General features: G+C 45.3%; 1 protein-coding gene across 1 annotated transcript; it reads left to right on the forward strand.

Annotated features, from left to right (window-relative positions):
• Positions 1–6,050: 6,050 nt before the first annotated feature.
• Positions 6,051–10,041, forward strand: CXCR4 (C-X-C motif chemokine receptor 4). The gene is made up of 2 exons (XM_004616514.3): positions 6,051–6,142; positions 8,388–10,041. Exons 1-2 carry the CDS (start codon positions 6,128–6,130, stop codon positions 9,432–9,434), a joined length of 1,062 nt encoding a protein of 353 aa, XP_004616571.1. The 5' UTR covers positions 6,051–6,127; the 3' UTR covers positions 9,435–10,041.
• The last annotated feature ends 5,409 nt before the right edge of the window (positions 10,042–15,450 follow it).

Below are 15,450 nucleotides of genomic sequence, written 5' to 3' on the forward strand. Positions count from 1 at the left end.
ATGATGCCCACAAACTGCCACCAGCTACTTAATCCCCTACACAGCCATGATCCAGAGACACACACACAAATCTCAGAACTAAGCAGCTCACTGCAGAGATCTCTCCAGACCCAAATTATCATGTTAGAATTATTTTTATAATATGTTCTATCCTAACAAGCAATACAAAACAAATTGTCTTAGCATTGCCTTTTCGGCAGTTTTGAGTGGTGGCGGGACTGGTGTCGAAATACTGTATGTAACCAAAGTAGAGAGAAAGTACTGGGGAAATTTTCTGCCAACACCAGCAGGGGAAAGGTTGGAATGGGTTGGGGTGGGGGGGTGATACTTGTGATTTTGGTGGTGGAAAATGTGCACTGGTGAAGGGATGAGTGTTTGATGATTGTGTGACTGAAGCTCAAACATGAAAGCTTTGTAACTGTATCTCATGGTGAATCAATAAAAAGGGGGCAGGGAAATAAATAAATAAATTGGACTTTTATAATAAAATTTTGAAATATGGGATGAATACCCATATAGGACATTTAAGAGCAGTGGCCACATCATTTTGATAGGGCATGTATCTTCCAGTTTTTCATTGACACCCGTAGTTGTTTTTATTTTTTTTCATTTATAATATCTGATGTTGGAGAATTAGTAGAGGAGTTAAGGCATTTGTCTTGCATGCAGCTGACCTGGCTTCAAATCCTGGCACTATGTATGCTCCTCCAAGGCTCTGCCAGGAGTGATCCCTGGACACAGAGCCAGAATAAGCCCTGAACAGCACCACTGGATGTGACTCAAAAGTCAAAAACTATGTTTGTAGGGTTTTTAGTTTGCCACTGGGATTTAAAATACAGATGCATGGATTCCACCTTCTCTCTCCTCTCTCACTCTCTCTCCCCCTGCTCCCCCTGTCTTTCCACTCTTAATGTAAAACTCTTTGTCAAAGAATTTTGGCTAGATCTCAAAGCACATCTTTTTTTGTGATCAGATCAGCACATTTCTGGAAGCACCCCAGATCTGCTATGGGATGCTGGCCGAATTCTCTTTAGAAATTAAACGGTTGTAGACTCTGCCTCTTGTTACATAGCTGCCTGAGGTCACTATCAATAAATTACTAGTTTAAGGAAAACAATGACAAGCCTTTTCCATGGAGAACAGGATTTGCTCTCTCAATTATTTCCTAAAGTCATGCCCTGCTTCCCAGCTTGACACCATCATTTCTGAGGCAACAGCACTGAGTCTGTTGTCTTTCAGATCCACAGTGACACCGCACCTGTCACAGGAACCCAGTAAACTGAGAGAGCAAAGCCTCTTTCTGGCAGAGAAACTCGTCAAGTAATGATCATTGCATCGTTAATTAAGTGGCTGTTTTGTTCAAATGACTTACCAGTGTGGCTCTAAATTGAGTGTATTTGTTTTCCAATCTAGCTTTTTGTGTGCATGGAAAATTTCGTTGACTATTCTCTACTGCTAAAAAATTTTGACAAGTCACTTATAATTCCATTTCAATGAAGTCTGACCTTTTAGAAAACTTAGCAACCTAGATACACAATAAGAAAGCCAGGAAATCAGAAATACTTTTCCTAAATCACTGCAAGATGGAAGTCTTCGGCTTATTTTCCAAAATTCCTTCTCTCCAATAGGGGTGGGAAACAAAAGGTTCTGGGAAAGGAGAGATGGGAGATTATTTCTTTCACCTCCTATTTGAAAACATACTACAGTTGATAGCATTGTCCCTGAGATTTGCAACCCTCTGCTAGAACCACAAGTCTCTTGGGAAATAAGCTTCTTTAAAGAAAAATCACTTGGGAAAACATTAACTTTGTCCCTTTGAGCTCACCCAACAACCATCGAGGAAGTTTGTAATGTTTTTTCTTTCTCAGAAACAAAAGTGGCCCTTGTGGGGTTTTTTGTTTTGTTTTATTTTATCTTGTTTTAAGAGATTGGGGGGAGTGGAAGGGGTGTAGTAAAATTGGGTAAGGGGCTTCCAGATCCAGAAGGCATTTAACATGCTGCCTCCTGCTCTCAACATCTGGGAAGTTTGGGTGAGGGTTCTATCTTTAAAGTCTTGTCCCCTCTCTCCACCAGTTTCAAACTTATTTGGGGACATTGTATAGTTTCTGTCATCCACACACACATGCTCCCAATCAAACCCACCAGATGCAGAGTGAGCAACAGGAGGTGGCAGCAGGCTGGCCATGGTATCCCTGGATGCGTCCCCTCTAAACCTGGCCAACACTAGTTACTTCCTGGGCGAAAGCCAGCCTGAGAACTTGGGGACCCTGCCAAAGCTCTGACAGCCTTGAAGCCCCTCTCTGTTGCCAGAACCACACAGGAAAGTCATTAATTCATTAAAGAAAGGCTCCGTGAACAATTAGAGAGCTTGTTGTTTTTCCATCCGTGGGCTATCAGCATAGAGAATCTCTGAACATTCTCTTTAAGTGATCTGGTATATTGGGACGATGGCAATAAAGACACATATATAGAAACTGACTCTCTCACATGGAGCCACTCTAAGGAGCATGGAAATAAACAACAAAGAACCTTTCAGAGGTGGGAGATTTCAGAAGGCAATTGGCAGTGGTCAGGTTAGGGAAAGGAGACAAAGTGATGCAGGGGACCTGGACTTGGGAGTCCAAGAGAGGCCAGCTGCACATACCCAGAATGAACTCAGTCAAATTCCTCCCCCGCCTTTGTACCTCGGTTTCCTTGCTGTGGAGTGGAGAGGGTACACGTCATGTAGAAGTGGTTGGGGATGACATGAGGCTGACTGCACGTGTACAGCACCCAAAAAAGACTTGAGAATTTCTGCTTTGTTTTGAAGAACATCAGAAAAGGATTGCTTTTTTAAAAAGCAGTTTTAAGTGCTATGGTCCCATGGGGAAATAGGAAGGCATCTTTCCTTGGAAAAAGGAAAGGAAAACTATTATGAAAAAAATAATCAAGATCCGGGAGTGAAAAGTAAGGGAAGGAAGCTAGTGTTTCCTTTATAAACATTCACTTTGCTGTATATTAAAATATTTCACGTCTATGATTTTTTTTAGTGGAAGGCCAGAAAAGTGCAAGAAATAAAAGAAAATCAAAATATTTCACCCACTGAAAACATCTACATTTCCTAAAGCATATTTTGTTTATTTTTTGTTGTCTGGTTGGTGACTTGGTTGGCTGATATTTTACAGTACAGGAGATTGAAGCACATGCAAGGAAAGTGCTGGTGAAAACTTTGATAACTGAAGTTATACTATACAATGTATTGTTTCAGATCCTGCCTTTACATCTAAATATTTCATAAAATTGTCATTAAAAACTCTTTATAAACATTTACAATTTTAAGTGGAATTTTACATAAGGGGAAATAAAAATTTGAACCATTCCACTTACAATAGACATTTAGGACTGTTTAGACAGTTCAATATGTAAATAGTACTTCCTTGATTATCTTTATGGCAAAAAGATAATGCATTTCAGACAATTTTCTAGAAGTAGAGTTATTGTTCAAAGTTCACACTGAACACAAAACGCTTCCCAAAGAGGATGGAGGATGTCCCCGCATATTACCACCAACCTAAAAGGGTATTATCATTTTCAATGATAATAGTCTCAAATCCTGAGACTATTATCATTGAAAAGAGTGGTTTGGGATTAATTTTACAGTTACCTTATTAAATAGCATTTCCTTGTTCTCTGAGCTGTTTCCTTTTAGCAGATAAAGCTAGGAGGATTTAAAGGAGTCTTCAGATAAAGAAAGTCCTTTCTTTTGTCTGTAATCAACAAATATTTATTGTGGGAATCATTTTTACTACAGTTTTTATCTTTCTCCCTTTGGGGCAGGTTTGTGAGATTCCACTGTTCGGATTTTAGCCATTGGGTAGAGTTTTGGGGTAGGATGTAGCTGGCATTCTGGCTCTGCCAACCAAGCTTTATGAAAAGCAAGCTATGAGGGTTTTTTTTTTTGGTTTTTTGGTTTTTTGGTTTTGCTTTTTAGGTCACACAAGACGATGCACAGGGGTCACTCCTGGCTCTGCCCTCAGGAATTACCCCTAGCGGTGCTCAGGGGACCATATGGGATGCTGGGAATCGAACCACTGTCCGCTGTGTGCAAGGCAAATGCCCTACCTGATGTGCTATGACTCCAGCCGCCCTCTGAGTTTTTTTTAAATGAATTTTAATTGGAAATGTTCGAACTATCAGTCCTTCAATGAACAGGTATCTGTTCTACCTCGTTTATGAAAATGTGAAGATTCTGGCTAAAAACAGAACAAAGGTGCATTTTTAAAGTTTTCTTAATTCCACAAAAATCAATATTATAGTTTTTATCTAGTCATGACTGGGTCAGCAGTCTCTGAGTCCCCACCTCTTGACCCCCAATATCGACTTTTCAGTAGGTGAGGACCTTCCTTCCACAAATACCAGGAAAGGGACCCCAGACAAAGGAGGTAAATGTGAATTGTAGAGAAAAGGTCTTCAAACTTGGAGGAACACCTCCAAGCTGGAAGGTTTTATCTGGAAGAAAAACCTGTTTAGGATTCAGTGGATAGAGCCCACCCCTCCGTAGGGTCCTGGGGCGGGGTGGGAGTGAGGTACTCCAGACTAGGATCCGGAAAGGAGCGTTTCAAACTCGCACTCCTCTCGCCTGCAGATGCTCGCCATCCCCACCGTCACCCTTGCAGTCGCGCGCCTGCGGTCGCAGTTTCTCCGCCCGACCCCTCCCTCGCCTCCTGCCCCACCCAGGCTGCGCGCCGGCGGGAAAGCACTGCCTGGCGCCCACTGAAAAACCCAGCCCTGTGGCACCGCTCTGGACCAGCAGCTTCCTTCGCCCACTCCATCCCCATCCCGCCCTACATCTTCCACCTTATTTCTATGTGCCAGCGTGCAACGCCCGCATGGCTGAGAGGGATAGTGAAAGATGCTTCACTATCCGACTTGGAATCCCCAGCCCACGCCGCCAGCTTATCCCTGCTTCCCTTTCCGGCACTCGGGGGCCGTGTCCTTCGTTCCTGGCTCTGTCCCTACCTCCCAGATCGGCGGCGCTCAGGGAACGCTCAGTAATGATCTGACCACCGAACTCACCGCTGCCGCCTTGCGTAAGGGTCACACCCACGGGATGTTGTGAGAATGAGTGTTTCTTGCTTAATCACTGCGTGATCCTTTGAAAATTCTAATTTGCTAATTTTCTCTTACCATAAAGCACTCTTTTATTACGATTAAAATACTATGGACGAATTGGCCACTTGGGAATATATCTACTTCTTGATCACAAGCTCCCCCTAGAACGATGCCAGCCCAGTCTCTTCTTCAGGGAGGTTTTTTTCTCTTTCTTTCTTTCTTTCTTTCTTTCTTTCTTTCTTTCTTTCTTTCTTTCTTTCTTTCTTTCTTTCTTTCTTTCTTTCTTTCTTTCTTTCTTTCTTTCTTTCTTTCTTTCTCTTTTCCTTCTTTTTCCTGATGGCCGACCCCTGACCCGGTGCTACTCCCCGTGGACGTGCCTAGCTCTGCGGACCAGCGCTCCGAAGAAAGGATCTTAATATCTTGTTTTCTGCGTGCGTTTGCATCTCCTACAAGAGCAGCAAGCAGAAAAGTCAAGTTGTGGACCCACTTTCCAGCATTGCCGCCTACCGGTTGGGTTATTCCAGCAAGTGATTTCCCCCTCTCTGGGCCTCAGTGTTCCCATTTGTCTGGTTCCCGGGTCTCAAGTGCTGTCCACAAGAGCCAGGATGGATGCTATTACATTCAGCCAGGGATGCGTCGGTGGCCCGCGCTTCCAACCTCCCGTAGGCGCATCCTGCTTTCCCAAGTGGAAAAGAAGTGCCACTACTGGTGTCTCCCCAGCTGGAGACTCACAAAGTGACCTGGAAGCAACTGCAGCCGCGTGGGGGCTTCCCATGCTGACCCCAAGGGGGCCGCCAAGGACCCACCCCGGGTTCCTCGCGGCCCGCCAGTCACCCCCTTCGCTCCCCACCCCGCCCCCGCCGCCCCGCCCCGTCCGCTCACCCGAGCTGCGCATGCCCAGGCCGCCGCGCGTGTTTTTATAAAAGTCGCTCTCGGGCCAGAAACTTCAGTCCGAAGCTGCGGGAGCAGGTAGCAAAGTGACCTCAAGGACTTGGGTGCTCTGGTGGCCACCGCGGCTGGAAAGCGAGCGGAGACCATGGACGTGTTCGCTGTAAGTCCGTTTTCCGTTGCATTTCCCCACCCCCCCCACCCCCGCCAAAGGCTACAAAACACCTGAATTTCGGAGCGCACCCGCAAAATAAGCCGAAAGGAAACTGGACGTGCCCCGGGAAGGAGCATAGAAAAAAATGTTTTAGTGCGCATGGTTGTAGGGAGGGTAGAATTGGAGTCTTTTGCTCTGGAAGCAAAGGAGTTCGGGTTGGAACGGCCGTTTCAGGGGGCGGGGGTGGGGTGGGCTTGTGTGTATTTCCCTCCGGAATCCCGCGGCGCGCGCCGGGCTTGCACGCTGTTTGCAAACATAAGAACATTCGGTTGCGCTAGTGCGAGAGAAAGGGTGCACCGCACCGCAGTCCCGGGACTGAGACCTTGGGTGTCTTTCTTGGAGGAGAGGGAGGTTCTTCGGGGCGAGTTCTGTGATCTGAAACGAGAGGCAGCGCCCCGGGGCTGAGTTCCCAGAGAGAGAGAGCGTCCCTGATTAAACTTCAGGCAAAGCACCCTTCTCGCCAGCTGCGCGCGCGTTTGCTAAACTTGCGTAGCCCTCGGCGCTGGGCTCCTAACCTCGGGCAGGGCGGGAAAGGTGGGCAGAACCCTCCGTGCGGCCGGCTCGACGGACCTGAGTGTTGCGTGCAGCTGGGTGGTCGCGGGGAGCCGTCTGAGGCTTTGTGATGGAGGGACACAGCCGCGGGGTCCGCCGGCGGGCAGTGGGTGGCCCCCAGCGTTGGCGTTCAGGGAGGTGGCTAGGTTGCCGAGAGCGCCCAGCGCCGAGGTGCGCGCTGCGGCACTGGGTGTGGATTGTGTGGTTGGTGGGGCACCTGGGCTGCCGGTCGCTTCGCCGACAGACAGGTGCTGACGGGAAGACCGTTTGGCCAATTGCGCCGTTTTAACCGTCGGTGGTTTCCTGAAGCTTTTTGAAACCCTCTTACTACTGAGGCTTTTCGTTTCTCCCCAGCGGCGCGCGATTCAGAGGTGCCGCAGAGGAGCCGCCCAGTCCGTCCCGGCGCCGGCGGGGACCGTGGCTGGCGCGCGGCGGGGCCCACCCCGCGGGCGGCTGCTGGGGCGTGGTGCACAGATGCGCGGGCCCGGGGCCTAGACCACCCGGCCCCCAGCGCGCTCTCTGCCGGGAGGCTTCCAGCTGCAGATCGCGGGGTGCGAGGGAAAGGGGGAGCCACCCCGGAGAGTTAAGGAAATGAAATTTGGCGTGAGGACCGAGGGTGTAGACCCCATGCCTGTACCCCTTCGGGAAAAACGCTGTGTTCCCTAAATTTCGAAGCGCGTCAAGGGTTTGGTAAGCCTCAGCCCGGCCCAAAAGACTCATGCGTCCCTCTCCACCCCCCTGTCCAGGAGGGCTAGCCGAGGTCGGAAGGTGCCCACTCAGACACTAAGCCCCCAAACCAAACACTCTAAACTTGAATGCACCTTTAATGCTCATTCTCTTTACCCTGTACGTGTTGCTTGGAGCATTGAAAGGTTTGTGTTGAGATAAGTGCTCAGAAAACAATGGTTGGTGCTTTTCAAAACAGGGGTGTTGGGAAAGAGATAGGACAGTGGGCACGGTGCTTGCCTTGCCACCAGCCAACGCGTTCAGTCCCAGTGTGGTCCCCACAACCCCTCCTGGACGACCGGAATAAGCCCAGAGCATTGCTGGAGGTAGCCCCCAAACACCCCACAAAGAGACTGAGTCTTTGGGACGCTCCCACCTCACTATTCCTTCCTCCCCTCTCTTTAATTCGCCCCCCAACTCCCCACCACACACACTCAGGTATACACCAGCACCAGCACAGCCACTCCCATTGCCAGCACCATCACGCTGCCTAAGAGTGCCCTCTGTGTTTTGTTTTGGTGGGTTTCCCCTCCACCCCCAATGCTTTTTTCTTCCCCTCTGGTGGATGAGGCAGAAGAGTTAGCAGAGATGTGACTTTGAACCACTTGGAATCTCAGTGCCCTTTTGTTCTAAACAAAGAATTTTGTAATTGGTTCAACTAAAGAAGGATATAAAGGAAATGCATGGGGGAGGGGCCATGGGAAAGAAGGCTGTTTCTATAACAAGGTTCTATAATAATTCTTCTGTGCCGTCTCCCAGTACTTGGGGTGGCAGTGCTGAGCCAGCTTGAGCTTCTTAAGTTGCTCTTATATACCAGAAGTTTCTTCTGTATCACAGTCATAAGGTTCTTTATAGCAGAAACTTTTTAAAAATTTCAACTTGAAAGTGAATGTGTATTCCCTTGACTCTTTTGCAGATAGATTCCTCAGATAACTACACAGGAGATGATGTGGGCTCTGGCGACTTTGACTTCAACAAGGAACCCTGCTTCAGGGAGGGAAATGTCCATTTCAACCGAATCTTTCTGCCCACTGTCTACTCCATCATCTTCTTGACTGGCATAGTGGGCAATGGGTTGGTCGTCCTGGTCATGGGCTATCAGAAGAAACTGAGAAGCATGACCGACAAGTACAGACTACATTTGTCTGTGGCAGACCTCCTCTTTGTTCTCACACTTCCCTTCTGGGCAGTTGATGCTGTGGCAAATTGGTATTTTGGAAACTTCCTATGCAAAGCAATTCATGTCATCTACACAGTCAATCTGTACAGTAGCGTCCTCATCCTGGCCTTCATCAGTCTGGATCGGTACCTGGCCATCGTCCATGCCACCAACAGTCAGAGGCCAAGGAAGCTGCTGGCCGAGAAGGTGGTCTATGTCGGTGTGTGGATACCTGCTCTTCTGTTAACTATTCCTGACCTCATCTTTGCGGAAGTCCAGGTGGTTGAGGACAGGGTCATGTGTGACCGCTTCTACCCCAGTGACTCCTGGGTAGTGGTGTTCCAGTTTCAGCACATCGTGGTTGGCCTTATCCTGCCAGGTATCGTCATTCTGTCCTGCTATTGCATCATCATCTCCAAGCTGTCACACTCCAAGGGCTACCAGAAGAGAAAGGCCCTCAAGACCACAGTTATCCTCATCCTGGCTTTCTTTGCCTGCTGGCTGCCATACTACATTGGGATCAGCATCGACTCCTTCATCCTTCTGGAAATCATCAATCAAGGATGTGACTTTGAGAACACCGTGCACAAGTGGATTTCCATCACTGAGGCCCTTGCCTTTTTCCACTGTTGCCTGAATCCCATCCTCTATGCATTTCTTGGAGCCAAATTTAAAACCTCTGCCCAGCACGCACTCACATCTGTGAGCAGAGGATCCAGTCTCAAGATCCTCTCCAAGGGAAAGCGGGGCGGACATTCTTCTGTTTCAACCGAATCTGAGTCTTCAAGTTTTCACTCCAGCTAACACTCATGTGAAAGACTTCTACAATAAAGAACTTTTGGTTAAAGTTACATCTTTTTCCAGATAAAAAGGACTGACCAATACTGTACAGTTTTTTTATTGTTGAATTTTCTTGGGTGTTTTTTTTTTTTTAGTTTTTGTGAAGTTTAATTGATTTATTTATATAAAATGGTTTTTCTTTTGTTTATTTGTTTCATGTATATGAGAGTCTAGGCAGGACCTGTGGCCAAGTTCTTAGTTCCTATATGTCTGGTTGTAGATTGTAGAAAAGGGAACTGAACATTCCAGAGTGTAGTGAATCACTTAAAGCTAGAAATGATCCTCAGCTGTTCGTGCATAAATAATCTCTCCATTCCAGTGGAACATTTCTTTTTCCTGTTCCTAAGATGTTTGGTTACACTATCTGAGTTTTGCAATAGAAAATGGCACTTATAACCAAAGCCTGAAAAGGTGTAGGAATGCTGGTTTTTCGGTTTTCAGGAGTGGATTGATTTCAGCACCAACAATGTGTACAGTCTTGTATTAAGTTGTTAATAAAAGTGTGTGTTAAACTTTCTTAGTGATGTGTTCTCTCTTCTGTTGACATTCCTTTGACTAGCATAAATAAAAAATATTTAGAATATGTTTATGCTATGCCGGGTACTGCCCTAACACTTAAGACAGCTTTGTGATAGGCTCTTGATTCTGTTAACTAAAGTGACTTGGCTAATGGCATTGAAGAAGGGCAAAAACATAATTAAAGAAGAAAAGTATGCAAAGTCATGTTTTATATTTTACTCATCCCTTTCATGTAATACAGGTTTGTGCTGTGCCAAGAGTTGAGAGCTTTTCTCCTGTGAACACTTAAATGTAAATATCCTCACTGACTTGCAGACATTTTTCATCACTTGCACTTTGAAGGCAAGATCCAGAAATCGATTCCATTTCATTACCCCATGCCTTTTTTTAGTAACAATAACCGACTAGGCCTCCCCAGAACACCTGGCCATAAGTCAACTGAGTTGTTTTTGAAAATAAAAGCCAGAAGTGAATGTTTTCTTCATAAAATTAACCTTGCCCAAAATACCCCATTTGCAACATTGTCCATGCAAATCACAACACTTAACTCTATTGCAATACCTATCCCCTCAGAGCTTCAGCCAAGCAAATACAAGTTAAATTGGTAAGAGTACAGTAGAAAGGTCCACTGAAGCAGAATTCCCATTGCCCATATTTTGCACAAGATTTTGGGAGTCCTATGTAACATCATCCTCAACTATTCACACTGCCATTATGCAAGCTCGAGTAAATTTTTGCTCTGGTGTCCATTAAAAAATTAATTTCTAATACCAGAGAGATGTATAGTGGGTAAGGTGCTTGCCTTGTATGCACCTGACAGGTTCACTACTGACACCAAGTAATGGTCCCCCTGAGGCCTGCCAGGAGTGATACCTGAGCACGGCTGGGTATGAGCCCAAATTTTTAAAAAAATAGTAGTTTCTAAACTATAGGAACCATACCTATCTCACTTGGGAGCACAAACAGCACTCCAGGCATGCACTCACTGATTATAACCAGGATATAATTAAGGTAATATTTGGTCTACTTTTCATAATTGTTTCTGGCATGGAAAGTCCATTTTGGAGGAAAAATTGCAATGCCTTATCTTTCTGAAGCAAATTACATTTGTTGAAGGCAAATTATAGATCCTGTGAAGGGAAATAACTTAATTACTTAAAATAGAATCCAATTTGGCTGTACATTTTTTGCCGTAGTCTATGGATCTGGGATAATTCAGAGTAGTGTTCCTAGTCCACTTTGAGAACACAATTAGATTTTATAAGGGAAATTACCTTGATTTCTTGGTTTTCCCTGGGAAGCCTAATTGGATCACTCTTCATTTAAGCATAGTTGTACATGTACGCTCTCAAAGGCTCAGTCTTACAGGCATGACCATTGTAAAAGACTTCACTTGAACTTTCTCTATAAATATTTATTTTCGAGAAGACAATAGAAGAAATCCTTGGAAGGAATTCCTTTTCTTTTCTCATCTTGGCTTGAAACCTAGTCACTCCAGATTCCTCTCCACTGCCCTGGAGTCACAACAAAAGAAACTGAGCCGCCGAAACAAAATTCCCAGTGTCCCTAGTCTTAATGGATATTTCATTCTCCTCTGGAACAAAGGTGGGATATCTCTTTCAAAAAAAAACTTGGCTTCTCTCCTCCCTGCCCCAAAAGCGTTCCTTCATGGTTCTCTGTCCCAGCCTGCTAGTTTTCTGACAGTTTCGAAGCTTTCTCTCTCATGGTCTGTGCCTGAGCCTGGGAAACCCATTCTGGTGGCTAGCCCGTGCCTGAAGTGGCCAATTATTCTCTCTCTTCATCCCCATGAACAGGACCCTTTGGAGGTCAATAAGGAAGACCCAGCCACACAGTGGAAACTAAAATATTTAAATTGTATGCATGCTTCCGAGGAAGGCATAAACATGAAGTCTGAGTTATTAATAACATGAAGCCAGTAACTGAGAAGTTAGGTGGATTTTTTTTTTTTTTTATCTTGGAAGGCCTTTGCTTTCCTAAATTACCCCTTGGAATTCACCATCCCCAAGTATGGGTGATTTTGTGGTTAGATCTTTATGAAAACAATAATTCACAACATTCTTATAAGAGGGTAATGTTTAGGCTTAATTTAAATAATACCTCTAAAGTGTCTGTGAAGCTTCCTCCTAACTTATGCCCCATAGTGAATAAAAGTTCCACGAACACAATTGAACAACAGGATTCCCACCTGAAACTCAGGAGGGGCAAGGACCACTGGAGTTCATTCTACCTTAGAAATTCCTATTTTTCAGGGTCAGAGAGAGAGAGAGAGAGAGAGAGAGAGAGAGAGAGAGAGAGCAAAGAGGGTGAGACATTTGTCTAGCATGTAACTACCCCAGTTCCATCGCTGGCCTGTGGTCCCTAAGCACTGTCAGAAATGATCCCTCTGCACAGAGCCAGGAGTAACCTCTGACTAAGCCCAGGGTGTGGTTCAAACCACCCCACCCCCGCCCCTCCCCCTCCCCCATCCCGCCCCCGCCCCAGAAAACAACAAAAACAAAAACAAGGGAATTCTCATTTCCCCAACTCTTAGAAAATGTGACATTGGAGCCTGACGTGGTAGGGATTTACCCAGACTTTGAGGAAGCCCAGTCACTACTGGATTGATTTCCCAGGAGCGCAGCCTGAAGGAGCTTATTACTATAGGCCCACAGGCTGAAACAAATCCTTTCAAAGCTTTGTTTCTCAGCTAGGAGTAATTTTGTACCACCCCTTCCCCCAGCAATTGTTAAGTCTGGAAACATTTTATGTTATCGTGGGGGGGTGGGTTGTGCTGAGGGGGAGGATAAGGAGCCCCTGAAACCTAGTGAGGGACACTGCAGGTGCTGCCCGCAGCCCACCCTGTGCAGGACAGGCTTGCACAACATTCATACAAAACAAAGTGTCAACAGTGCAGACGCGGCCAGAGAGAAGAAACAGCTGGTCGGTCAAATGCATGCTTTGCAAGCCGCCCACCCTTCTTCCATCCACAGCACGGGCTATGGTTCCCTGAGCACCACCAGGTGCGGCCCCAAAACCAAAAACTGAAAAGCATACATTAAAAACGGCACAAAACAGAAAACACTCCTCCACCCAGTGCCTAGAATTGAAGCCCGGGTCTCACATACGCAAGGCTAGTATCAACCAGCTAAACTGCACCCCTGGTCAAAGAATCCTTTTGGAAGGTGCGGGTCTTGGGATGAAAATAATTCTCAAAATAAGGATAGCTCCAGACAGCATAATTCCATGAAATAACAATGGTCTTTAGACAGAGTTCCAAGGTTTCCCTTTAGCACCTTTTATTTAGCCTCATTTCATTGAGCTCTGACTACCTTCCATTTTGCTCAACTCACACAACGCTACCACCCGTTTCCACCTTACTTTGTATTAGAAAATATCTTTCTGGTTGTTTTCTCCTCTCCTGCCATGGTACAAAGAAATTCCACAAGGTTAACAGGTGGTAAAATCTGCTGAGGTGTCTGTAGCTCCCAGCCAGGATCTGTCTCTTTAAAGACCACAGTATTTTGGGGAGCCAGTGAGAAAGTATAGTAAGGTGCTTGCCTTCCAAGTAGTCAACCAAGGTTTGATCCTCAGCACCCTATATAGAACTCCATATGGTCCCCTGAGCCCCACCAGAAGTGACCCCCGAGCAGAGTTAGGACTAAACCCTGAGCACAGCCTGGTGTACGTAGCCCAAACTGCCTCCCCCACACCAATAAACCACAATGTTTACTCACTGAATCCTCACCATGGTCTGTGACTCAGTTTGGAACACTTCCCCTTTTCTCCCTCTTATTAAAAAATAAACAAGGACTGATGAGATACCATACCTCATCAGTGCTATTGTCTGAAATGGACTTGGATTAAGTTACATTAATTTTGTTATGCCCAACCATTAAAATCTTTAAACACCTTTGGAAACATCCTTCTTGTAGCAGAAAAATGCACTGACTTTCAGGTTGAATTGGGGAATCCATAATATCATAATGTCATACAAAGGAAAAGAATTTTTCAAAATGTTGCAAATAAAAGTGCCCAACCGAACCATACCAGGTGTGGGGTGTTTATCTGGCTGAATCTGTCCACAATTAACTTGATTTACATACTACAGTTCAATTAGCTAGAACCCAACTCATCAACACTATGAATTAAAAGGAATTACTTCCTCATATTTGACTCTGTCAGAGTCAAATTTTTTGAGCATAATATTTATTGTGCGCTCACTCTCAATTCCAGGCACATTCATATTCGTGTTCCTTGTAGGCATCTCATCGGTGAGATATTGCTAATTCTATTTTCACAGTCAAATTAAGCTACAGAGGGAATATGCTCTTTCTACAGTGCATTTTATATGTCATTGAAACAACCACCAAGCAAGTCCCGAGTTCTTGATCAATGCTATTCATGTGTCTATCTTTTCCTGGTTGAACCCTGAATAACAAAAACATTCACCTTGAAGGCTTCTTACATGCCAAAGCACTTTAATTATATATTAAAATCAGGTCTGTTTTCTAAGTGGAAAAATGGAGGCAACATTTACCCACCTTAGCATTTCATCAGTGGTAAAGGCTGATTTGTAGCCAGGCAATCTGACACAAGAATTTTCCTTCTTGGACACTATAGTAACTTTATTTTCTAAGATAGCCCCCAGAATAATAATCATGAAGTCAAAAATTCTTTCATGCCTTCTAATCCTCTTCAGGTTTCAATATTAGACAGTTACTTGATTATACTTATTAAAACAACAAAGCATACACCTGCTTTTTATGTTTTATGCTTAATGGTGGTGGTGGTATAATGGAGACATTTGGTGGCGCTGGAATAGGAAGTAGGTCACCAGGGCCACACCTGGGGGTGCTGGGGGAGTGTAGGGTAATGAAGATCAAATCCAGGATCTCATACATACAAGTCTCTTGCTCACTCACTTGAGCAATTAGGCAAGGGACAGGCCAAGCAGGGCTAGGCCAGGAAAGGTGAGGCAAGGCAATGGGTTGAAATAAAATTGACTTCAGTACCTGACATAATCATTTGCTGAATGACTAAATGAATGAACTCCCATAAATTTCTACTCCGGGAGTGCACCAAGCACTAAGCATTCTGAATAACACAATGTGCCTGACAACCTTCTCTCAGGCAGTCTTTCATTGTACTTTTTATTGACCAATGTCCTGAGTCAAGCAGGTATGTAAGTGACGGACAGTGCAGAGGAACGTCGAATCCTCTCAAGTTCTCAGATGGGGCAGAGCATGCTAGCGTAATCTCAGACTTCTCGGCTTCCTTACACTTTCGGAAATCAAGATTTCTACTGTCCATCATATTTTCCTAGTAATACCCCCTCAGTCTTATTTCTACTAATTCCCCATTTAGGGGAGAGCAGACCTTACAAGCAGGGTTTCCCCGGTATTGATAATTCTGTTTCACCAGCCCAGGGGAAAGTGTTCTCATTCGTTTAACAGCAGAAACA

This window comes from Sorex araneus, chromosome X (assembly GCF_027595985.1).
Source record: "Sorex araneus isolate mSorAra2 chromosome X, mSorAra2.pri, whole genome shotgun sequence".
In the NCBI taxonomy this organism is placed as follows: Eukaryota; Metazoa; Chordata; class Mammalia; order Eulipotyphla; family Soricidae; genus Sorex; species Sorex araneus.